The 26183-nt window shown below is 43.2% G+C and overlaps 1 protein-coding gene across 1 annotated transcript in view; it reads right to left on the bottom strand.

Annotated features, from left to right (window-relative positions):
• The window catches only part of LOC121622463 (afadin-like), a 93866-nt gene that overhangs the window by 62103 nt on the left and 5580 nt on the right, over window positions 1–26183 (bottom strand). The window contains 4 exon segments of the mRNA XM_041959426.1: window positions 1442–1602; window positions 1836–1993; window positions 2459–2571; window positions 2714–2909. Coding sequence (XP_041815360.1) covers window positions 1442–1602; window positions 1836–1993; window positions 2459–2571; window positions 2714–2909 — 628 coding nt within the window.

A 26183-nucleotide genomic window follows, 5' to 3' on the forward strand; every position in this document is an offset into this window, starting at 1 on the left:
CAGGAAATTCTTAAAACGACGTGTATTAGACGGACATCAGATATTCTGTGTGGGAATACTGACTTCACTGTGCTTCATGCATATAGAAAGTGATTGTGTCCATCATTTAGAAATGTGACCGTGATGTGTCAATTAGAAATGATCACATTCGTATATCCCACGAACCCATCTTCAGCAAAGCAAACAGGATTTTCAGAAGCATTACATAAAATCAGCTTGTTTAAAATAGCACTTTCTGCTGGGAGAACGTCATTGTCTGACCACAAGCCATCCTGTCCCACCGGGGGTGTGTGTGTGTGTGTGTGTGTGTGTGTGTCTACCGTATGTGGACAGTGGTTAAAGCTGTTTTTAGAGTCGGTTCAGGGGTCCATCTGTCTGCCTGGCAGAGTGGTTAGGTAATGCCTGAGTCACCGAACCAGCCAGCGTGTTCATTTCATTTCATTTATTCAAACATGCACGTATGTCTTTTTCTGTTTGCAAACACGTCGGCGTGAGACTGTCCCACAACATATGGCCTTCTGAGGACCAGCTGATGTAAACATGATGCAGAGACGGATGTGAAAACACATGTTACATCTGACTATTTTATTATGAATGAGTGAGTGATGTATTCAGCTCCTACTTTGCAGAAACAGTACTGGTAGTGAGTGCAGCTGCAGCACACCTCTACCAGCTGTTTCTTACCTTCCTTGCAGATTTCTCGAGCTCTGTCACAAGCTCTCGAGCTCTGGATAAGGAGCTGCAGTGAACTGTGATTTCCAGGTCGCTCTGCAGATTTCCTCTGCGGTTCACGTCAGGTTTGTCTTCAGTCACACGAAGACAGTCGGACTTGTTCTGAAGCCAATACAGCTCCGTGTCTGGCTGTGTGAACTGGGTGTTGCTGTTGTGAGAGGTGAATCTTTGCATGATGTCATGTTCACTCTGGGAGCAGGTTTTTATATTTAGCTTCATTTTTTTGTCAATCCTGATCAGTTTCTCAGCTCTGGATGCTGCGAGGTGTCCTTATATATTCCACCCACGCCTGCTACTCAGAAGAGACTATTAGTTAGGTTACTTATCATGTGTTTTACTCTGAAGTTGCTTCCGTCTGTCATACAGCTCTGTTTGGTTTGCTTTTGCAGAGATGGTTGTCCTGATAACAGGTTCTCCAAACTGTGCAGAGGAGCTCTGGGGCTCCTCTAAAGAAGATACCAAGGTCTTCATTATTGTCTAGACTAAGGCCCAGGTGCTGCATCCGGAGAGGCAGACATGTGTTGGTTGTTTTAAAACTTATATTTCATTATAATGAATCCCATTTAGTTCCCAGGAATGTTTCTTCACAACCTTATCTGGATCTGAGCCTCAGCACTACACAGTGAAGTCCCTGGTTCAGTTTTTGAGGGTCTGGACACGAGTAAACAAGACTGAATTTGTCAGAAGTTAGAGGAAACTGTTTACACACCTGAGTCGGGCCTCCCATCACTGCTCATGAACTCCTGCATGCGTTTCTCCAGTTTCTGCTGGCGTCTCCTCTTCATCACCACCTCCGGGTTGGAGATTGTCCTGGTGAAGCTGGTCTCCGGCATGTCCTTGTAAACCTCTGCAGCCAGACGACTGTTTTCCCTGAACCCGGAAAATGAGGGAGAAGAATGATGAAGGAGATGGCACAACGAGTGAGAGGAAGAAAAAGAAGAAGACAGAAAGGTCAAAGTTTAAATCAGGATCCTCTCCTCTTCTGGAAGCTTCTGCGCTTTTCTTGGCATTAAAAAAAACAAGATCCTCTCCGAGGACTGAGAGGATATAAGGGCAGGACAGTAAGATGGATGACTGTGTGTGTGTGTGTGTGTGTGCGTTACCCGTCCTCCCGGCTGAGCGCCTGCTCGTCTCCATCAGGGATCCGGGCGAACTCCTTCTCCCTCTTCTTTTCCTTCTTCTTCTCCTTCTTGGACAGAGTCCTCTTGAAGTTCTGGATCACTCCATCCTTCTCCTTCTCTGGCCCGTTACTCTGACTCTTCTGGTAGAGAGGGGAAGAAGAGTGAATGAGGCCCTTTAAGGGACGATGAGGAGAAGCCTGCTTCTGTAAGGGTGGATTCATTTTTGAATGAAGAAAAAAATGAGCAGACAAACTGAATGAAGATAGACGGTCAAGGACAAATGTTCCTCAGTTATCTCAGAAAGTTCCATCTGATCAGGTGCATGCAGGGTGTTTTCATTTAGTTTTAAACCTGATTTATTCAGTTAGTGACAGCCTATATTTTAGAGAAGGCAAACATAGCTAGAAACACAGCTAATGGTCAACACATTGTGTTCTGGACTACTGAATCCACGTGGCTCCATACAGTGTCCTGGTCTCAATCTTCTACAATGTTTTACTTTCACAGGGGACAGATGATGATTGAATGGACGAGTCAGCACACTACTGAACCGGCGGGACGACAGTGAAATGGGTTAACAGACGGCGTCAGACAGAGCGGCTGACCTTGGGAAGGATGTCGTTCTCGTTCTTCAGGACGAAGCGTCCCTCTCTGTCGTCTTTGTTCCAGTTCAGCTGAACGACGAGGGGCTTCTCGTCCAGGTCCAGCTGACGCTCTTCTAACACACACACACAGATACACCGGTTCATCTGAGAGTCAACCGTGTCAAATTACTATTATTCACTGAAACGTTAGTGGACTTGTAAAGATTATTTTGGCTTGCGTCGGTCAACTTCTCATCGACGGCCTGTGGGACTCACCGCCACTGACGTGGACCTCATACAGAGAGTATTTTGGCGAGGAAAGCATCCTCATGTCTGGTCTGAACTTCTCAGCTAACGTCTCGATGACGTCCTGCGTTGTCGCCGTACTGGACACTCTGATGCACTTGGTGGCAAAGTTACCAGCAACCCGGTCCTGGAAGTAGAACCGCATCACGCCATGGAACTCCAAGTCCTGAAGAAGACAAAGAGTGAAACCAAGAGTCCGTAATCAGTTTATTATACAAACTGGAGGTGGTTGGTTTAACTGCAGAAATATGGACTGCATTCAAATTATTTCCCATTTTCTGTGAGCTCATTTGAAGTAAAGAAGACTGTTGGTTTATTTCAGCTGATTCAAATAAGAACTGAAAGCAGTCACTGCGCAGTAAGGTGACTGTTCAGCAGCCACATGAAGCATCAGTGGCTGAGAGCCAGCGAGTGGAGTGTGTCAGCAGGTTGTTCAGTCATTCACTGACCTGGCTGTCAAACCGCATACCAACCTTTGTGCCCTGTAACCGACTTCAGTTTCTTAAAAAGGCACAAGAAGTTTCAATATATTTGACTGATGCATTTCCAATTAATCACCAACCATTTACTACAATTTAAGCAGCTTTTCTTTCAAGGAAATTATTTCAGTTTCTCGATTAATACCAAATGAAGCGTTATTTGTGTTTTACATTCCATATTTATTTCATGTCGTCTCACGGGGCTCGTCTAGGAAACCCTCGCTCTCTCTTACACACAAAACACAGGCTCAAACACAGCTGCTGGATGTGGAAGCAGGAGGCTGAAACAAACACCCGGGGCTGTCTACACTGTATGTCTGCACAGGTACAAATTTATTACCTACATGTTGACATGTTCCTCTTCAGAGTTTACTACAGAACAACAATGCCTTTAAGATACAGCACACACAACCGGTCCTCATATAATCCTATGTCCCACAGTGCTGACAGTGCAGTCAAACTGGCCTCATATTTCATTTTAATGTCAGAGATTTTATGTAGCAGCATGTAGACATTAGAAAGCTAGCATGTGCTTTTTCCTCTAATATCACAGCAAACGGGCATCAAACTGGCTGCTTAACAATCACAGTGATATGGAAACCACTGCCACTGGAATTAAATCAACATACCTCAAAAACAACCTCAACAAAACTGAACGTTCAAAGTAGCACACACAGCAGGGTTATTGTAGTGATCGTGGTCATGTCATTGTGTCCATCCTCTGAAAGAAAAACTCTGACTGTGACCGATGGTTCTCTGAGGATTTTCCTGAAGACAATGGTTCATATACTCTAAGGTTTACATAAAAATATATTCCTGCTCTTGATGATGGGGGATGTTGTGCCTTCATGAGCGTCTGTGGGAAAAACCTGACTGTGGTTCTTCTACAGCGCAGGTATTTTTCCTGTCAAGGTGCCAACGAGGCACTTCTGAATTTCAATTCTGAAGACAGACCTCGCCAACATGGTGGACAACTGGCTGAACGACTTTCTAAGGTGACATATCGAGTGTGTGTGAGTGTGTGAGCAAAGTGTTTTGAGGCAAAGATCTAAACTACATTTCAGCAGATCAACTTGACACTGTTTAAGTTTGTATGTGTCTCCGTCTCACACACATTCACACAGCTAAGAGAGGCAGAGGGTGCTGATGCCAATACTTTCTTTTCCTTACATGAAAGACGAAACTTTCTCCATCGCTCTCACCCGTTTCCTCCCCCTGTCTCTCCCCTTCCCATGTTTGATCGAGACACACTGAGGCAGAGTGGAAACACTGCGCAGAGTTTCGATAGACAAGGGTGGAGCCGGGAATGTGTGTGTGTTGTGATTTCCTGCTGGAATGTGGGTCATTGAGGGTTGCCGTTGTCAGGCTTGTGTAACCGTTGGTAACTGTTACTGTGGAGACACTAGTCCACTTGGGTTCAAACAAAGCCCAGCTAAGAGCCAGCAGTGGATAATTAACACACTGCCCAGTACAACCACAGTCCCCTTTGGGCAACTGGGAATAGACAAGTACAAACACATGTGGTTCAAGTCCAGCGCAACAGTCCTGCTCCCCTACTCCTCCAGGACATGGTACAGTCCTACAGAGCCATGCCTCCAGGTTATGGTCCATATCCAACCTCCATGCTCATGGTAATGGTCCAGTCTACAGGTGTGCTACATCATATTGTTCACCATAATATCTGTATAATGCTTAATATGATTTTAACTATTTCAGATTCTGACAATGGGAATTATTCAACTTATTGTCATACTGAAGTCATACCATTACACACATCGACAACACGCATGACTGAAAGTAGCACCACCGGCTCCACAGTGGTGGTGAAGTTCAAAGCAGAGTTCAAAGAAGCACCGGGCTGAGTACGAGGAGAGCTCGACAATTTGCAGGTAAGTGCTAAACCACCACATGAAGGCCATGGTCCAGTCCTACACTTCAGGACTTGTTAGAGCACACAGAAGCACCCAGCAGTGTGTTTTTGTTTTCTGGTCCCAATGAACATTTATTTAACACCAATGTATTATTCACTTCAACAAAAAAAAAATTCTTCAACGTAAAAAATGTGCACCGTCTCTGACGCGTCTGCAGACATTTTTGGTTTAATCGGGCTCATGAGCGTAGCCATCAGCTAATGCCGGTCATCAGTCTACCACTATTACATACACATTCACACAAAAATATTATTTGGTATACTATTATAATACATAAATTTAAGACAACACCCATTTGACTACAGTATGAAAACCAATGACTAGTGTTGATGAATGCAGCGTTTGAAGCATATTTGATTAAGCTGACGTAATAAATAATAGTGTAATGTTCGCTGTATCTACACAGTTTTGTTTTGGTTAAGCACAGTATCCTTCTTGATTCGGTGATTTATTTGTGTGGCCTTTTGCTCCCCTCAAAAAATAACGCATCATTATTTAATCTTTCAACCACAATCTGAGGACACTGAATGAGTCAAACCTCAAAGGCTGCAGTGAATCATGGGAAGTGTCTTTCAGTTTTCTATTCTGGAAAAAGTATGACTATAGATTAACAAATAACTACAACAACCATGAGCATGAGGTCTCCACATCTTATTTGAATGAATACCACGCAGACCAAACAAAACAACAAACTTCTTAGTGAAGGGCGTGACATGTCTATAAAGCTAAGCGCACAACAACACGCTGAGTACACAGTACATACGGTGCTGGAGCATGCACCACCCTGCCACGTTGGCTTTAAGGCTAAGAGTTATTTTTTTAATTGATTGCAAAACAGAGAAGAAAGTGCACAAAGGGCAAATTCATCTGGACTTTAAAAAGGACACAAGCCTGACCTCAGACTCCGTTTTTAGCAGCTTGTTGTTTGAGTGTGTCAGCTAAATGCTCAAAATTGCAAAATGTAAAATGTGAGGGCAAAACAAGAACAAACTGTTCAGTTTATCCTTTCGGCAGCTTTCATTCTAATCCCTAACAGCCTTTTGATTTCGCAAACAGCACACACGGGCTGGCAGGAAATGCTAATGCAGCAGTATGTCACCAAACAACAGCCCGGATCAGACCTGCTACACGCTGCCTGTCAAACACACATATCACATATTTCCAGTGAAGTCGGGGCGCAGAGGTATCAACCGAGCTTCTGGGAAGTCTTTGAAGTTGGACTACTTCTGTCACTGTGGGAATGTGTTTATATAGAGGGTCGACATGTAGTGGATGAGCACGCTTTCTAAGTCTGATGCTAATTAACTCCTGTGTGAAGTTACTGTGTGTGTGTGTGTGTATTAGACCTATATGGTACTGGGGCAGAGAGAGAGAGAGAGAGAGAGAGAGAGAGAGAGAGAGAGAGAGAGAGAGAGAGAGTTGAGTGCTACCTGTGACTATTGACACACACACAAGTAGGGCAACATTGTGAATAGATGTTATCAGTTAGCTAAAACCTGATGGAGACCAGAGAGGGAGAAAGTGTGTGTGTGTGTGTGTGTGTGTGTGTGTGTGTGTGTGTGTGTGTGTGTGTGTGTCATGCGGTTGATGCATTTAATCCCGGACGTTGAGTAAATCAGACGGACCAATGTATCACCTGTTTTTACCTTAATGTAGACATATAATATCTGCGTCAATGTGAACAGCGGCAACAACTACATTATAAACAATTTCACAGATGTTTATAAGATTCTTATTAATTAATGTTAAATAAGGGAACTTAAAGTGTTTCCCTTTTGTTTTCAGTGTTTTACTGATACTCCAGAAACACATTCTCGTGTCAAAGAAAACTCCCTGTATTGGTAGATCTTAGTTTGTATTTTATCTTTAATTCATTCTCTGTCTACTCCTTCAGAAATCACCAAAACACCCCAATCCCAAAGAAATGAAAAATAAAAGGGTGCTGTCATTAAAAACTCTCACGCACACATCTTATTCTGTTCCTTTCAGAAAGCTCGGCTCAGGACCGCCAGATGTAAATCCATTTAATAAGTAATACTACACTCAAACAGCGCCTCTGTGACAGTGCATGTGAACTCTCGGGGGGAAGCATGCTGTGTGAGAGATAAGCCTGACCCATCACACTTTCTGACTAACACCTCCGGGTCAAAGGTCTTCCAGGAGAGAGGTCGAAGGTCACGTGTGCTCGCATGAGAAAGTGAGTTAACTTCACTCTCTGGCTGTAAAAACCAGATCCCACCTGGTGCCTGTCTCTCGTCTGTGTGTGTGTGTGTGTGTGTGTGTGTGTGTGTGTGTGTGTGTGTGTGTGTGTGTGTGTGTGTGTGTGTGTGTGTGTGTGTTTTAGAGAGGTGGGAGTGGTGGATTAAACTTCAAGCAGACTGCAGTTTTCCTGCCTGTAAATTCATTTCATTCTGGAATGAATCTGAGGTGAGTTTCATGGCGCTGAAACTGTAAACTGCTGCTGAACTAATTCAAATCAGAGAGAGCAAATTTGTTACTCTTTCATCATCACCTCTTCCTGGGTTTCAATTGCTTAATTTCACACCTCTTAACAATGGAATGTCAGCACGTAAACAGGCACAGGAAGTGGCAGTGTTGGGCATTGTTCAGATTTCCAGCCCAAGTCCTTTCCAAGCCACATCTGGAGGTGGTTTGAAAAGTTAGCTTGATGAAATTCTACAGATGCATCTCAGTCCGGATGCTCTGGATGCTTGAATCTTTGCCTTTTGTGTCACTCACAAAATTATGTCAAAATTCATGCTGGACTTAGCAGACTTAGCCTGGTGCGGCACCCAGACTCTGATTGTTTGGAGGGTGAGATAACCCGTAGCTTTCCACACAGGAAAGCCAGCAGCACCTCTGCTGTTACTTCTTTAAAGACGCCTTTTTAAACATGGTTTGACAACTACTGTTCTTGCCGAGTGCAACGATACGCTGAATGTTTTTGTATCAATGCCTGCTGGTGCTTTAAGTCTAGAAAAGCACTTTACAAATATAGTAAATTATAATGAACATTACAATAACCCACGCAGACGAGTCGATGAGCTCTGGGCTCACAAATTCCTTCTTCTTCTCCGACAAGATACAGAGTCAAAGTTACAACAGAATACATACATACATACGGTACATTTGTCTTCAGAAACCTTTAAATTCAACATGAGCTCTGAAACAGTTTGATACCATGTGGCTTGAATGCTGTGGATGCTTTCATGTAAAATATATACTGTATATAGAGATGAGTAATAGTACTACATAGACTGTGAGATGATCTAGTTTTCTTGATCTGTCTCTGTGATAAGTCAAAAACAGACAGACAGTCCTGTCTCAGTTGACATGAGACTGGCCCAGTGGTTCAAGGAAAAAAAATAACTATAGTATATAACATTACATACACTGTGAGTGGATATTTCATTCAGATTTCCCACCTGAAACTGCATTGTATCACTGTAACACAGTGACAGAAGTCAATATTTGAGAATGCTGAGTGCAGGTATCTATGAGAGGATGCAGACAGGCTGAGAGAAACTTCACAAAGACCACTGGAAGCTGCTTGTCTGCAAAAAGGGAAAATATTTATTCCAGCTTGAGGTGTGCAGACAAGACAAATAAAATGCTGCCTGAGGAGGAGCACTGAGCTCAAACACTTATCAGCATGTCGTGTTACAACCTCTCTAATGTTTGTCTTTTGCTCTGTGTGCACCTTTGTTGATGCATCCACTTTCACTTTTTGCAAGCAAGGAGTTTCCAGTTGTGTTGCTGTTCAAGCTGGTATTTATGACCGTTCCAAAGGCCACTTCAAACTGCAGAGGTACACACAATGCTGCTGTCCGAAAAGCTCCACACGGACACGATGAGTTCCACTACAGAACACTGACGGACTCACTTTTGACCCAAACGTCCACAAATACATTTATATCACCTTGATATAATCAGTTTTATGACTCAACCCCGCTTGTAAGGAGCACTCCATCACAAGCACTCACCACTCACGCTTTTATCGTTCTCCCACATCTCCTTTTCAGTCTCCAGGTTACAAGAAACAGCAGCGAGCCTTCAAAGCTGTTTTTAAACCCATGCTACATACACACAGCTTGGCTATATTTGTGTGTGAGAGAAAGAGGGCGAGTGGTGGGTAGGGGGTTATCAGGTGTTCAGGAAACTAACCAGAGCACCATTTCCGAGTACGTAAACCAATTTTGGCTCCAGTATGATGCTTGTCTGCTGAGAGTGAACATCGCTGCATGTCAGAGTGAGGATAAGGTTTCAGGATCAGGTAAACACCATTTACAGCTGGAAAACAATTCAATAGGCCTGTTTACAGTCAATCAATACTGCGATAAATCAATACTTATAAACACAATTCTAATGGAAGAACAAGCCTAATGGTCAAACACTGAGATCTAATGAGATCTACAACTAATCCATTAGTGAAATTCCTAGTTATCCAATGAATTATATAAATAATAGTAGATACAGATACAGATACAGATATAGATATAGATGAGCTTGTTTGCTTGGCCTTTTTTAGAGATCAATAAAGATTGACAGTAAATGAGAGGGAGACATGCAGCAGATTCCCAGCTGGACTCAAACCATGGACAGTTATATGGCACGCATCTTAACCGCTAGGCTTCCAGGACAGCAGAGCAAACATCCACTTTATTATCCATATATTTCTTGCTTTTTTGGGCAGTGATGGTGAAAAGGCAGATAGGAAAGGGGGGGGGGGGGGGGGATAGAGAGACAGACAGACAGACAGATATAACACGCAACAAAGCAGCAACAGTTGCGACCAAGCCGCATGTGCTGTAACCCCTCAGCTACCGAGGTGCTCCAGCAAACGTTCACTTTAAACTCAAATGCAACCTCGTTAGCACCTGAAGGCATCAACATTTCATACTGCCCATCTAAGCTGTGCAGTCTCCGGTCTAATTTCCACACTGACAACTTTTGCAGCTTTTTGCGTGGAAGCTGGTGTTACATTTGAGGTAATGAGAGGTGTACTTAGAAACACTCAGGCTGACAGAGTGGCTCATCGTCACACACCTGCAACAGGAAGCAGTGACCAGCTCCTGCAGGCTTTGACTTCTCTGAAACAATAATCTCACTTTAGTGGGGATAATACTCACTGGGATGTGATGGAAATGCAATATAAAAAAACAAAACATAGCCATGGCTCACTGGCTCTTGGGTAAACCAACAATCCTGAGCCTCATTCTCTCTCTTCTGATGCTTTGAATCTAGTTTTGGGCAGCTTTTTCTCTTTTTAGCAGGCAACTGGAAATACAACTTACCGCTATGTTGAAATGAGGCATTGCAGCTCTAAAGCCTCAGCTGTTCTGGGCAATATGTGGCCCGGTTTGGTGAGTTTGAAGCTAAGCTGCCGTTTACTGCTACTGTTGCTCTATTTCCCACCATTAACTGCGAATAACCCAACTTTTTTTGTTTACCAACACTGTGGTTTCTCTTGCACTGACACTGCAGCACTGTGTTTAATTAATGCTGGCAAATCAAAAAAGGTGAAACCATAGTTTCCATGGAGACACTGAATACTTGAATTTTTTTTTTTTGGCATTGAAGAGATGAATTTGAAGAGAAGGGAGGAGAGGAGCTTTGTGGATGATGGTTGTTTGAAAATGAGAATAGATTCCAGCTGCTGTGCGTCATCTTAGTCCACACACACATGCACACACACACACACACACACACACACACACACACACACACACACACACACACGCCTAATAAAATGAACTGAGTTCCTGAGTCAATATTGTTGCAGCCCCACCTGCAGCAACACGGCGGGATTCCTCCCTAAGCCTGTGTCTGAGGTCAGCTGGACCGAGGTTTTAACTCAGATGTGGGGAGGGGAAAGTCATCCCACATCAGATCCCAGCAGAGACATTTCAAAGACATCAGACACACCGACACACAGAGAAAAAGAAGGGAGAGGAGGAGAAGACGAAGAATCCCATCACATGAAGCGGGGGAATTACTGTCCTCTTGCTTTAAATAGCCAAAGGATGCAAGGCTTATCCACAATATCAAATATCTCAGCAGTACTTGCGGTTGAAGATGTATGATTAGAACCTGCCATCCAAACAAGAAAGGTACAGAAAAGAGTAAAAATGACGTTCTCTCTATCTAGAGGTTTAAAAAACCCGAAAGACCCACTGCAGACTGCAAGAATTGAATTCACAAGTGCTGAAACTTCAGGTGGGGTGTAGTACCTGGTGATAGCTCTGATCGACTCTCATCTGTGTGTGCTGAAGCTATGTGGCCTCTATTTATTGGTTTCAAGGCTTTTTATGAAAATGCTGACCTTGAAAAGACCTTGAATTAAAAAGGGTCTGCAGAAATCAAAAACCTACATTTAGTAATAACAACAACTTTGTTTTTAACAGCAGTGCAGCTTGTTCACCAGTCTAAACACATAATAAGACATATTTTACCACATAAACTCTAGATTTTTCATAGTGATGTAGCGATGCAATGACAACCTGGATACTTTAATAAGTGCATCAAATATCTGTCAGATGTGACGGATCCATAAATACAGCATCTTTGTCAACGTCCAAGGAGACGTTTGATTCTGCTCTGGGTTACTCATTGATATCAAACTGGCATTCTGTATCAGCAAATACCCTGAGTTGAGGTATTGGAATCAATATCAAGAAGGAAAGTCATATCAGCGCACTCCATATTATTCACTATGCTTTTTAACAGCTCTTCAATGACAAAAAAAATGAAGCCTGGACATTTAAAAATATTCAACTTTATAGCATTTAACTAAAATGTGGTTGGAAGTAGTAGTTCGCTCTCTTCAACAGCTAAAGAGGGTCGCAGGCTTCAAGATATGATACACTTGCATATTCCAATCTTGCAGTATACAGCAGAGGTTATTTGATATGACCACAGTTTGATCAGGTGTTGTCAGAGGAACAGATGGGGGAAAGCTGGAGCTGCTGCTGATTTACTGCTGACCTTTTTAACTGTCTATGTGGAGAGGCATATCTGGAATGAAACCTACGATCACACTAAAGTCGCTTAATAAAGAAAAGAAGGCAAATATTGAAATATTCCAACAAAGCAGACCAGTCCTGTAATAACATCTGAAAGTTAGTGCAGAATCAAAGTCAAAATCTGATACGGTGACTGTACCAATCAGGAATTTCACTGAATTTCCTGCAGAGCAAAACCAACCTGAACCAGCAGGAAAAACAAAGGGAGCAGCAAAGGCCTGTTGTCCAGAATGAATGAAAACACTAAATGCACACATTTCCTCTGTGGCTGCACAGAAAAGCCTCTTTGTTTCAGGTGAGTTTCTGCTTCAGTATCGAGCCGTTCAGCCACCAACCCCCCCGTCCACCCAGCTCCCCTGTCATCCTGACAGAGTAAGGCATTGTGGGAAGGTATGGTAGGTATAAATCGTCTGGACCCAGTGGTGACGCCTGGCCACAAATCAGGCCTGTTCACTGCCTCAACGCCTCCATAAGCAACCCGCAAGGATCAAGGCTGGCAGATAACTGCATGGCCACTGGAAAGAAATCATTGTGTGCAAGTGGGTGTGTATGTGTGTTTGTGTGTGAGGTAATTGCCCACCACAAGGCCGTTAAGGGCTGATGAGCTTGTCTCCAGTCTTGCACCCATGCCCAGACAGAGTAAACATACATGAGACATGATGTATGGCTGACATGGCTGCCAACTTGACTTCACGTGTCGCTGAAGATGTTTCATTACCTAAAAACCTGCCTTCTTACAGACACCTTGTCTCCTTATGTTCATCACCTGTAAAATTGCCAATTTTGAAGTCACAAAGGCTCCTAACGATTCTAACTATACACTGTGTTTACCCACAGTCTGGCTAAAAAAATACTGTAGCTCGTGTTATAAACTCTCCACTGCACTAAGCCATAAATGCATATTTACTGAAACGCTGACTTAAACATCTCAGCTCGAGATCAGACCCTAGTAAAAGCCACGACTGCACATAGTTTGAGTTCGCACAGGGGACTGGGGGTTTGGAGGGCTACCACATCTTAACTGTGCAAACTACTGATAGGACGGACATGTCCATCAATCTTCAAGCTTTTACTGAACACACACACAAAAACACTGTTAATAAGTAGAAGCCCAGGCTGACAGAGAGGCCATTGTTCAAGACATGAAAACAACACGGCGCAGTTCTGCTATTCCAAGTGGGATGTGCAGAAAATGTGTTGGTGTCTTCATCTTTGTTCCCGGAATGTGACCTCAATTAAAAAAAAAAGTCCCAGATGTGTGAGAAGATGATGGAAACGATGGAGTCTGCCTGGACACAGAATAAGTTAACTGGAATTGATTATCCCAGACATTCGTCAGTGAATAGTATTAGTAAATGTACTATTAGTAAATCAAAACAGTACCTATGTTAAAAATACAGGCTTGGACCAACAGTGATGAGGATGACGAAATAACTGTGGTGTACAGACAGACCTAGCATTGTGGAAATGTACATTATCCTGACTTTATGAAGACAAGACAGGAAAACATGGAGGAAGTTTGCATAAAAACCAGGCCAGAAAAGAAGACACGACTGACAAAAAATATGAACGAATACAATAATGAAAACAGGGACAAATGGAATAAAGGCACGTCTCTAATAGAAGCCTGTTTCATATTCAGGCCACAGTCTTTCTATGTTTGCACATAGAGAGATCACTTTAAGAGATTTCACAGTATTTTCACTTCCTTTTGGCACTACAATGGTGAAATCTAAATACAGTTAATGTTTGTAGTTAGTAAATGTATCCCAAAAATATCCACATAGGTATTTGTGTCAGCTGTGACAAAGTCATATCAGTCTAAATCCAGTGGAAACGTTCAAAGTGAGAGTCAGAAACTAAATGGACAGAGGAAGCATTCACTTCTGCTCCATTTACTGATATTTTCGCTCTCATTCTCAGTAACTATAAAAGAAGCAAGAGAGAGAGAGAGACACACACAGAGAGACAGAGAGTGAGGGAGAGCGAGAGACAGCCAAAGACAAAGAGACACAGAGAAAATAGAGACCTCTGCAAAATAAGGTCACACATGCTTCTGGGCGTGTTTGTGTGTGTGTGCAGAAAGATCAATAACAGTCTGCAGTGGTTTACAGGGGGCTGGTTAAACATGGCACCTTGTGATCGGGGCTATGGAGTTACACACAAACACATGAACGTGAGCACAAGCGTGACCTTACCAGGCGTTTCTGAAGGTCCCAACGTGCAGAGAATAGAGAAGCAGTCTTAAGAATGCAGTGTACACACACACACACACACACACACACACACACACACACACACACACACACACACACACACACACACACACACACACACGCAGTCTCTCGGGATGAGGCGTTGAATTATGCAGGTCCGCCCACATCTCTCTCTCAGCCTTGGAGTGACTTTGGTGCAAAAACAGGGAGGAGGAGGTAATGACAAACTTTCAGACTGACCAACAGACCAAAACGGTCAAACAGTAAACCCACCTGCTCAACTAACTGAGCCACAAATCAGGATGTCTGCAGGAAGCACAAGAAGTCTTAATAAGTCTCTCTTTTGATTACCTACTGTATATCCAGGCCGGTAATTAACTGCTGTGTAATTTAGCTTTTAAAGCCCCTTTCACATGGGATTTTTAATATCCACAGAGGTCGTCTGCATGCTTAATCCTGTGTGAATCTGCCATGTCTGTAATCTGCAAAGTAAAAATTTCACCACAAATTACCTCAAATTCAGGGGTCATCTGGTCAAGCATCTGCTTTGGTTTTTCTGGGTTTTTCTTCCCTCACTCAATGAGGTTCAGAATGGAGAACAATTTGGAGAGAATGTAATCTCAAATTAAACCGGACTGAAACATTCAATTGCTGTTGACAAAGCAGTGTCAGCTCAAGGTGGACTCGCTTGTTTCGGAGATTTCTCGCATATCTTCATATCATGGTCTTTATCAGCAGACAAAGTTTGCTCAGCTGCCATGGAACTGCATAAAATCTTCAGACTTTTGTCCAAAGCAAACTCTTGAGCTCACAACTGTATGTTCAAACTTGAAAGTGAAAACAACCGCCCCGTAACAACCAGACACACTGCATCTGCTGAAGACTGTGCAAAACAGCTGAAAGCATAGGAAGAACAGCAAATGGACCCCTAGTCGAGAATGCATTGTTAACTGCTGTTCAGGTCAAGAACGGGCTGTAAAGCTTGAAAGAGCAGGACCTTAACCAGCAATTATTATTATTACTGCTTATTCTACCGATTATGTTCTCCATTAATCCTTTGGTCAACAATATAGTAATTACAATATCCCAGAAATCCATAGTGGCACATTAAAAATGGTTGTTTTGTCTCACACGCAGTCCAAAATCCAAACACATTCAATTTACTAGCCACATTTGACACCAGTGGGTGCTTGTCCACTTCCACACAGGGCCCACTGTCACCAAAGACAAACAGCTGACACTCCCGTGAATGGTAGCCACCAGTGGAACCCAACACCGGCAAGCTACTGAACACTGCTATGGCAACCACTTCATTGCTGGGTGTCATGTTACCATGGCGCTGGTATGCTGGCCATGCCCAGTTTGGGGTGTCAGGTGCACAAAGAAAGGAGGGAACAAAATATGCTACTGCAGCAAAACTGGCAAAGAACAAATAAAACAAGCTCAACATAAACAAGGCCTTGTTACAGCTAACAGCAGGAAGACGTTTTTTAAGACTGAGAATCCCCACAAATACTAGAAAACATTTCAAACTGCATCTCAGGAACAGAAGCAAAGTAAGACTGCAATGTCAATCCCACTCCACCTCATCCTCCTGACTGCCCTTCCTCATCCTCCTGACTGATCCTCCAGTTCCTCTCCATCGTCCATCTCCTGCTGTAACTCCCTCTCTAAGCTGACCTGAATCCTACAACCTGATTAAATGAAAAGTAGATGTGAGCGAGGATCTCAGAGCCTCGACAGTTATTGGTCCTGTCATCGTATCGTCACTACTTCATTGATGAGTTTTAAACCATCTCCTCCTTGTGTCCACGGTATCTGTAGCAGTGAATGATTTCACTGTGAGCAACTGTAACATTCAACCTACAGTTTGTGTGTCAATTTTGCCATAAAATAGTCAAATTGCTTTAGTGTTCTGAACCGATCAACTTTTGCCGATCAACTTTCTAAACAACTTTGACAAACGTAGCCACATTTTGGATCTACTCAAAACTCTTTAAGTGCTCCACAGTCCAACACCAATTCCAGAAAAGTACACTGTGTAAAACATAAATGAAACACAATATGATCACTTGCTAATCCTATTTGACATAAACTCAACTGAAAACAGTACTGAAGACAACATATTTAATGTTTGATCTCATCAGATTCATTGATTTTCTATAAATATCTGCTTATTCTGAATCTGATGCAGCAATACGTTTCAAACCAGTTGTGACAGGAGCAACAACAGACTAGGAAAGACACCTGTTTGGAAGATTTCACAGGTAAACAGGTTGATTGGTAACAGGTGATAGTATCATGATTGGGTATGAAAGGAGCATCCTCCAAAGGCTCAGTCGTTCACAAGCGAGGATGGAGCGAGGTTCACCACTTTGTCAACACATGGTTGTATAAAGGATATTACCACACAGGTTTTGGAGCACTTCATAAAACTGTTGTTTGCAAATGACTGATTCCATTTTTATTTACTTTTACACGGAATCAAGACTTTTTTGAAAGCTGGGTTGTATTTTAGAACAGATATAATGTTTCTGATTGGACTCAAGAACTTGCAACGATGGCTCAACTTCTGCAACACACCAACAAGGCAATTTATTAGTCTTAAAACCTGACTGTCATCTTAATGTCTGGACCCGCTTTCTAACTGGCATTCAGGAAGCCTTGAAATGTCTTGATGAAAGTTGCAGATATCCTGAAACTGATGCAACTGATGCCACAAGCATCCAAATTAGCAGATGACATCATCTGGCCTTCACCAAAAACCCAGTTCAAAGCAGCGGAGGCCCTGGTCTAAGCTTAATTTCCACTTCTGCAGGATTTACTGCACCAGGACATTCCAGAAGTCTGTCACAGAAAAGTTTCACATACTTTCCGCTGGTTGGCTAAATTGCCTGGTATCAACAGCATTATGTGGTGGACTCTGATGGATATTATAGTGCATTTGCATCAGGCGCTGACTTCTTGAACAAACAACGGAGCAGGAAAAGTAGTTTGGACTGCAGCCTCTCCCCTTCCACATACACACAAAAATAACATCCAGAGAGACTTCCAGACACACTGCCCTCAAATGAATATCAATGCAAAACACACACCGAGTAGCAAATAATTTTTCTTCTTTACTCTTCCCTGAAAGACTTACAACCAAACCCTGAACTCCCAGGTACACACACGCACACGCAAACACACACACACACACACACACACACACACACACACACACACACACACACACACACAGACACACAGACACACACACAGAGAGAGAGTCTGGGTTTGCGTCAGCGATGTCAGTCCCTGTCACACATCACCGCTGCATTGCTGTGTGTTTGTGAGTGTGAATGTGTGAGTGTCTGTGTGCGTGTCGAAGCCATTCTTATGAAACAGGGTGTGCAGCTAAGAACAACAAATACGAGCGGGTGGAGCAGAGCGTAGGGAAGTCCCCGGCCCGCTGAGGTCACCCACATAGTATTATCATAGTTTTTTGGTTCGAATTCTCCACCGGGCCCTACCAGGCGGGTGGGGCTGAGCTGAGACAGGGCGAGGACAGGGTGCAGCTCCATTGGGGAGCCGTCTAACAACCAGCAGATGAGAGGAGCGGAGTCCGGACGAACACACAGGCCTCTTTGATAGAGTTGGTGTGTAACTTTAGACGGCAGCACCTGCTTGTGATTGCTGACTGCTCATCTCTTGCTGAGCAGTGACAACGTCTCACAAATATGCTGTAACTCATTTTTACGGCCAGACAGTTCATAAAAGTGTTGATACTCTCCGAATGGATGTTTATGTTGACTGTAGACTGCTCACCTCTGTACAACTGAATGAGTGTGACATTTAGTTGTACAGTCATTGTGTATTTGTACTGCTTTGCTACCATGGGAATAGTACAACCCTGATTCCAAAAATGTTGGGACGCTGTGTAAAATGTAAATAACAACAGAATCAATCACTTCCAAGCAAACTGTGTTAAGGATAACTTTCATTTTTTACAACCTGGACCTTATTTGTAGCATTAAATACGCCCATTTACTCACCCAGACAACTTTGGTGGCATTTGGAGTCGTTTTGAAGAAATTAGCCCCAGAGGAGCGGCGCGTATATCCATATAATGCGAGTACTCGGGGCATCCATGCGCAGCCTCTATATAACGCATAATCTGGTGAAACTCGTTCATATTCCAATATTTAGTTATGATATGCTGGTGCTATTCCCCTCTGAGCCCGTGGTCGGCTAGTTTAGCTGTAGTTTGGCACAGCTCTGGTTCGTTATTGCGTATTCGTAGCCGACCGCCGCAGAGTCAGCCGTGTTGTGGCTGGCTGCTCGCAGCGCCCCGCGTTCGGTAATGACATCATCCATGTCAGAGGTAGTTGTCTAGAGGCGCCGGCTGTTGATAGCATGCCACCACGGGCTCAGAGGGGAATAGCACCAGCATATCATAACTAAATATTGGAATATGAACGAGTTTCTCCGCAGATTATGCGTTATATAGAGGCTGCGCATGGATGCCCCGAGTACTCGCATTATACGGATATACGCGCCGCTCCTCTGGGGCTAATTTCTTCAAAACGACTCCAAATGCCACCAAAGTTGTCTGGGTGAGTAAATGGTCGTATTTAATGCTACAAATAAGGTCCAGGTTGTAAAAAACCAAAGTTATCCTTTAACTGACAACAGTTTCCTGAAGTGTCCCTGAGTCCAGGTATTAATCTCTTTATCCAATCACGTGTTCACAAAGTGTTGACCCTCACTCCATCCTCACTGTGAACCACTGAGCCTTTCAATCATGATGCTATCACCTGTTACCAATCAACCTGTTCACCTGTGGAATGATCCAAACAGGTGTTTCTGGAGCGTTCCACATCTTTTCCAGTCTTTAGTTGCTCCTGTCCCGACTGGTTTGAAACGTGTTGCTGCATCAGCTTCAGAATAAGAAACCACATGTGTACATTTCTCAAACTTGCTGGTGTGCATTCATTTCAGGAGCCAAAACCAAAACCAAATCTTCGTGTGAACACATTTAAGCTCTCTTAAATTCTTTTTCTTCCTACGAAATCATGAAAAAGTGAAGTCCGGTTGAGTCCATCTGCACATCTGCTCTCATGTGTTTGGTATGCTGCTACTTTTCACAGACAAACACCAAACCAGCAAACATTTCAACACACAGACACAGCGCCAAACATTCTGTGGTCCCCGTCTTAAAAGCTGAGGAATGTCACCAGTGTGCTGTGTTGTTTATCATTACTGTGTGTGTGTGTGTTCTTACTTGCGGAGGACTTGTTTTGCTGGTAATTAACATTAACTAATTAAAAGAATACCCAACCCTATGAGGATCGAGCGAGATATCCAACAAGTCCCACGCTGGTCTCACCTACACCAGCTGTTTGGGAAACTCTGGGTCATCACAATTTTTTAACTTGTGATTTTAGTTCCACCCTTATGATCAATTTGTAAAATGCTGAAAATACAGACTCCGCTCAGGTGATACATTACTTACAGGTTTGTTAAAATGTGATCACTGCTATCTGAATATACAGGGCATCACATGCAATCATCATGTTTTTACATGTGTCTGTTCAGATCATCTTACTGGGGCTGCACAGGGGGCTAATAGTTGTCATTATCAATGACCCTGCTGATCATTTTCTCAACTAGTCGATTCATTGTTTGCTCTAAAAGATGTCAGCAAACAGCCTAACAAGTTGTCAAATCTCTTTAACAACTGTCCAAAACCTACACAAGTGGAGTTTACAATCAGAATAAGATGAACCTGCTAATGTTTGGCATATTTGCCTTAAACTATTGTCAAAATAGCTGCCCTTATATGCAATTTTATTTTCTGTGAATCAACCACTTGATTTAGCTGTTTCTGCTCTAACATTACACTGTCAGATCTAATCAACCTCGATTGTTGATTTCAATTGTGTTTTAATTAATTTTTCAACTTTTCTGTCTCTTTTTACTTGTCCCGACTGTTTCTTGAATGTCCTTCGACAAGAAAACGAGCACTGACTTTTTACTTTGAGTCAAAAATGAACACGTTAACATATAAATGTACTTTAACTAACAATTCAGAAGGTTTATACACATTATAAACACTCATCCATGATGGATTCTCCTCGTGCAAATGTTGCACGATGACCTTACCTCTAAGGTCAATCTGCCAGACAGATGAAATACTGTTCTGCAACAAACCTCATTGACAAAAAATGTACATGAATCCAGAAATGCAAGGGTTCATTGAAATTGTTTTTCGTGGCTTACGTTTATGAAGGATTTTTAATTACGGTTGCAGCTCCGTCAGACCACATGTAAACTGCCAAACAATGGGTTTTACTCCCAGCACTAATACAGACAGTTCCCTCCTTGTTTTCCCTCCTTGTGGGCCACGACTTAGACATTGATCTGCTGCAAAGCATCATGGGAGCTGGTAGCAAGCAGTGCTAAACACTCATAGTCATTGGTTCCTGATTGCTGTCTGATCCTGTGAGGTCAAAGGGGGGCTACGTCCCGTGTGATTGGCCCGCAGGGAGGCGAGCGCGTTCTGACTGACAGGTAGGAGAGCATATCAGCTGCCTGAGAAGGCAACACAAACCAATGGAGGCCAGAGGAGAGGAAAAAGGGGCAAGGCGGGGAGGAGGTGAGCCAGGCCTCAGAGGGATTAACACGGTCTGACAGGCTGGCTGGGACACACACACACACACACACATGCGCACATGCGCACACACACGCACACACACTTGCAGCCTTTAGGGCGGGCTGCTCTGCTGAGCACACACAATACACTGCTTGTTTTAGAACAAGAGAAAAGAGAGAAAAGATAGATAAGAGAGAGGCCAAATCACAGGGAAGGAATGTGTGTTTGACAGAGGGAGAGAGAGCAAAGAGAGCTGGATTATGAACCACAGGTGCTTCCCAACTAATGCACTTCCAGGGAGAGAGCAGCTCCCGCTGTGGCCTTAATGTAAATTCCATGACTCTTCAGTGACTTTCCCAATTGTTCTGCTTTTCCGATGCGTCTTGACTCCACCCAAGTTTCACTGAAAGTTGTCTGCTGTGATACATATTTGTAATACATAGCTGAATTGGAAATTACAGATAATAACACATGTATTCCAGGTGTAAAATTTCATGACATTCCCCAATTTCCACAGAGAATCTATCGAGATACCCGACCTTCTCTGTGTGGAATTCACTGCCCAAAACTCCATTTGCATTCCAGGAATTCCATGAGCAGTAGGAACCCTGAAAACTATGACATATCACCCAGTTGGATCCTCACAAACTGCTCAAACGCGCACACTCACACAGAGGCCATGCTGATGTGTTACTCTGAACTGCTTAGGGAAGCTTCTTTAAAGGAGTGCTTTACATATATTGATCAGATTTCGGGGGTCCATCTAGGAAAATTAACTTCCTGCAGCCAAACTAGAACAAGGTTTCTGCAAGACTGACCAAGTTTAATTTAAGGCTTAAAGACAGAATTAATTACCTGATCAACTGTGCAACCTAAACAAATGTAAATAAAAACTGTGGAACGTAGACCCGTGTAACTGGGATGTATTCTCATAGAACTGAAAAACAAACACCTGGAAGACCATATAATTTTTTTAAAACCGTAAGCTAAGATAAATCCACCAGAAGACAATTTTATAGGTTCTTCGGGAGCCTATAAATTTGTGTTTGCTTCAGTTGATGTTTTGCATTAGCCGGCTAAATCTCATGTGGTTGTTTTCTCTGATCTTTGTGGAAACACTAAGCAGCTAAGGTAGCTAATGTTGGGCTTGATGGCACATGCTGAAAAATGAAAACTACCTGCAATTAGCCGTATGCAGTACTTGCCTCGTAATAGTCAGCTGCTACTGCTTCCAAACTAAAACACGCATCTGGAGGCAGATACTTCTTCAGTAAAGGCTGCATGGATGAATCACTTTCATCTTTCAAATGCATCATGATTTATGCCTTGACTGCACTTTTACAGAAACTTACCAAAACAAACATTTTCATCTGCGTTCAGCTCTCTTGTTCACACACAAACATCGTCTTAGGTCACCGAAACAGAGATTTTTGGAAACGTAGTATCCATGTGTCCATGTAAAATGGAGCATCTTGGGAAACAATGATGTCATCACCTCAATTCACACATGCTCATCGTTGCTTTGTGTCACGAACGTGCGTCTGAAACAATAACAATGGCGGACTACTGGTTAGTGTAGCTTTCGTTCGCACTGCCAGGCCGTGTGCCAGAAACACACACACACTCTCTTTTAAACAGAGAGGGAAAATATCTGATTTAAAAATCTCTGTATACATGTGGCCAAGGCCTCAGTCAGATCATGGAAAACACTGGCTACATTCCAGTTTAATCAGATGTTATGCCACTTACCCGCCTTTTTCTACTCCTGTGTTTTTGACTTCAGTAATTACATTAAATTTTATGAGCAGCTCTTGATAAAGACGGTTTCACACATCACCAACATAACGCCTGCATCACTCAACTGGAGGCTGAAGCGGACTTCCTAACATGCTGAAATAAACAGAGGTGATAAATATCCCGGCTGTCCAGTCTGAACCCATCCCTCTTTTGAACAGGCAGCAGCCAATAGAGCGAGGCCCGCTGCATTGATTACAGCTGGTACAGTGAGCGATGTGGCAGGTTAAAGATTAGGTACTGACCTGGAGAGTTCAGACTCAATAACACAAACATAAAGTGGGTTTCAAAAATGTGAATTTAAGAACAAAGAACAGCACCTCCCCCACCCATGCTGTCAAACTGGAGGGAAGTACAGCACTCGTCCAGACTGAGTGAGTATGACAACTTGCAACTTAGTGAACTTAGTGTTTAAACCGCATTACAGCCAACCGGTGAGAAACACGCAGCTCCTTTCAAAGAACCGAAGTCAACGAGACTGAGCAGTGGTTGGCCGATGGAAATGAGCTGCAAGGTTACTCATCCAATCATGCCAGTTTGCCTGTCTGTATGTGTGTGTGTGTGTGTGTGTGTGTACTAACACATGTGTGTGATAGAGATGGGCAATAACTCTGCTGGACAGGCTATAAGACTTGTGGTCGTGATCTTCTGCCCTGCTTCGTAATGAACTGCTGTAGAGCGATTACTCGCACATGCACGACAGGCACGCGCACATACACGCACACACGCACACAGTTTGGCCATGAAATGTGACACACTACACATTTACAGCTTCAACTGGCTGTGCTGATAGGAAGACACTTGGCAGAAGCGAACAGCAGCAGGGACGACACAGGTGGACATGGACACTCAGACACATGCAGAGCTCAAATTATCTCAGGCCTACAGAGCATTAGGAGGAGCCAGAGGAGGCTGCAACTGCAGCCATGCAACTGAAGCTGGTAAGACAAACCAGGACCAGCATCCAGGCGTGTGACAGGTCAAATTATAGAAGGCAAACATTTTGATGGCAGTCACTAGAATTAAAAACTAACCACTAAACTGAACAAAATAAACACCTCACTCAACCAGCTCTCATGAGCACTTATTTCCAATTAGAGAATCAAAGCACTGCAATAAAACACGGGGAGCTAATTCAAAGGGACTGAAGGACTTTCCACAGAAGAGATAAGAAAAACAGAACAGAGTAGAATAAAGGAGGGAAATGATGTCAAATGAAACTAGAAAACATTCTATCAGTATTAGTGATACGAGCTTTACACCTGCCACTGTGTGTGTTTACATTTCTCATGATAAGGCCTCATCCACCTTTGCATTAACGTCCTACTTTCGCACAGTGAGTTATTCATGCACCTTTCCTGACTACAATCATCAGTCAGTCCAGAGATTCTGTTCCATGTTGTCTTGTTTGTCTCGTGAACAAACTACCAGCAGGCAAGGAAACATGGAAAAGAGAAATAAAGCAGCACACGCAGACCAAGCGCTGTATTTGTGGTCTGGACAAAGCCACATTTTCAGGAGGTTCACTCTACACCCCATTTGCATTTCGTCACAGACAGCAGATGTGTTCTAGCAAGATGTTGCAAAAGTGAAAATGCATCTATGCATCTGTAATCGTAACTCCTGCCAAGAAAAACTACATCATTAAGGAACAGCCACTCACAGGGTCCGTCTCATGATAACAGCAGCTAAAGTGAAACTGAAATCACACTGAAGTCGGCCATCTTTCTTCCTGCCTCATTAAAGTGACAGGAAGAAGCAGCTCCAGCGATTTCAACACAAACAACAAAACAGAAGGGGCACTGAGCTGTTACAGCATTTATCTGATCCCTGATCAGTTCGAGCTGAATGAGGATGAGATAGTGACACGAGTATGTATCGATGGCTGTTAGCTAAATTAACGGCTACTGTTGGAACTAAACTGCAAAAGTGCTTCTCAGAGGAGTGCAGCCGACCCTGCATTGTATGACGCATGGAAAAACCAACAGGGACTGCAATCAGACGCAAACACTCACATGTGGCTAGTATAAATGAAAGCATCTTTAAACCTGTGTGGCCTTTATCTAAATAGAAGACACTTGAAATGACAAGTATAATGTGACCTCAGCTTCAGTGGGATGCTCAAAACTCCTACAGAATTAACACATACAGGAACAGCAACATCTTGATGTATGTGCATAATTTAGCCACAGTCAACCCACCCACCTGCTACTCAAGTGCAGATAACTGAATCCTGTTCACTTCGGGTCCAGATCTGCATCACAATAAATCCAATTATGATACTCACTGATGACGGCCTCTTTGACGTGAGTTAAGAAAACCTTCAGCCATAACTCTCATCATTACTGCAGACTAAAAATCACACACACATACTTCTTTTATAAGCCTGTCAGCTACCAGCCGGGTGTGTGTAAAAGAAAGAGAGAGAGGCCTCTTTTGCAGAGCTTCTGTAGTCTGTGCTCATCACAGCTACAGCGTTACCATGGAGATGCAGTCAGCAATTGGCCACGTGACATGATGAGAGAGACAGAAAGAGGCAGGGAGGGCATGGCCAATGAACACACAGAGAGACAATGCAAACAGAGATAAATGCACAGGGCAGTCAGCTACTGTGTGTGTGTGTGTGTGTGTGTGTGTGACCTCATGGTATTGTAGTTGTGGCTGAGGCCAGCAAATCTGTTAACCAGGCCTCCACGGCACTGCTGCCAAACCCGCTGCTACGATCGCCAGATGCTACTGTAAACAGGTACCCACCAGGCCGACACTGACCTTTCAGTCAAAGTCAAACACCAGCCAGTCAACAATCTTTCCCTCTTAGTAGCAGTCCCTCGGGAGCTATTTCTTCGCTGTACGTAATTTCTTGTCATTGAGCATCTTGACCTTCAATGATGGTCCAATGCCACTTCACAACAGAGCAAAATTCCCAGGGAGAAACAGAGCAATTCTCTTCATCACTTAACTGCATGATATGGTTTCCAAAAAGTCATCTTTGTATGCAGACAGGTGTGTAGGAGAATAAAAGTGAGCAATGTGACAATATCTAACATACTGACGAGTAACTAGAGCTCAAACAAATACTCAATGAACTGATGATGCCAGGCAGCCTAGGAAACTGTGATGAGCATTTTTCCCTATTTTAATTGTATTATATAATAGGATAATCCTTTTTAAAATTAGATATTATGATACAAGATATTACCCGTATCAGCCACTCCTAGTCTCAAGCTCACCGTCAACTGGGGCAACAGCTTTCATCAGCCAAGCACATGCACATTCATTCTTTAAAAGGCTAACAACCAACCAAATGGACCTCGATATTAATTATCCAAAGGCTGAACACAGAAAACAGATAGCTGAGAGGAGG

This window comes from Chelmon rostratus, chromosome 18 (assembly GCF_017976325.1).
Source record: "Chelmon rostratus isolate fCheRos1 chromosome 18, fCheRos1.pri, whole genome shotgun sequence".
In the NCBI taxonomy this organism is placed as follows: Eukaryota; Metazoa; Chordata; class Actinopteri; order Chaetodontiformes; family Chaetodontidae; genus Chelmon; species Chelmon rostratus.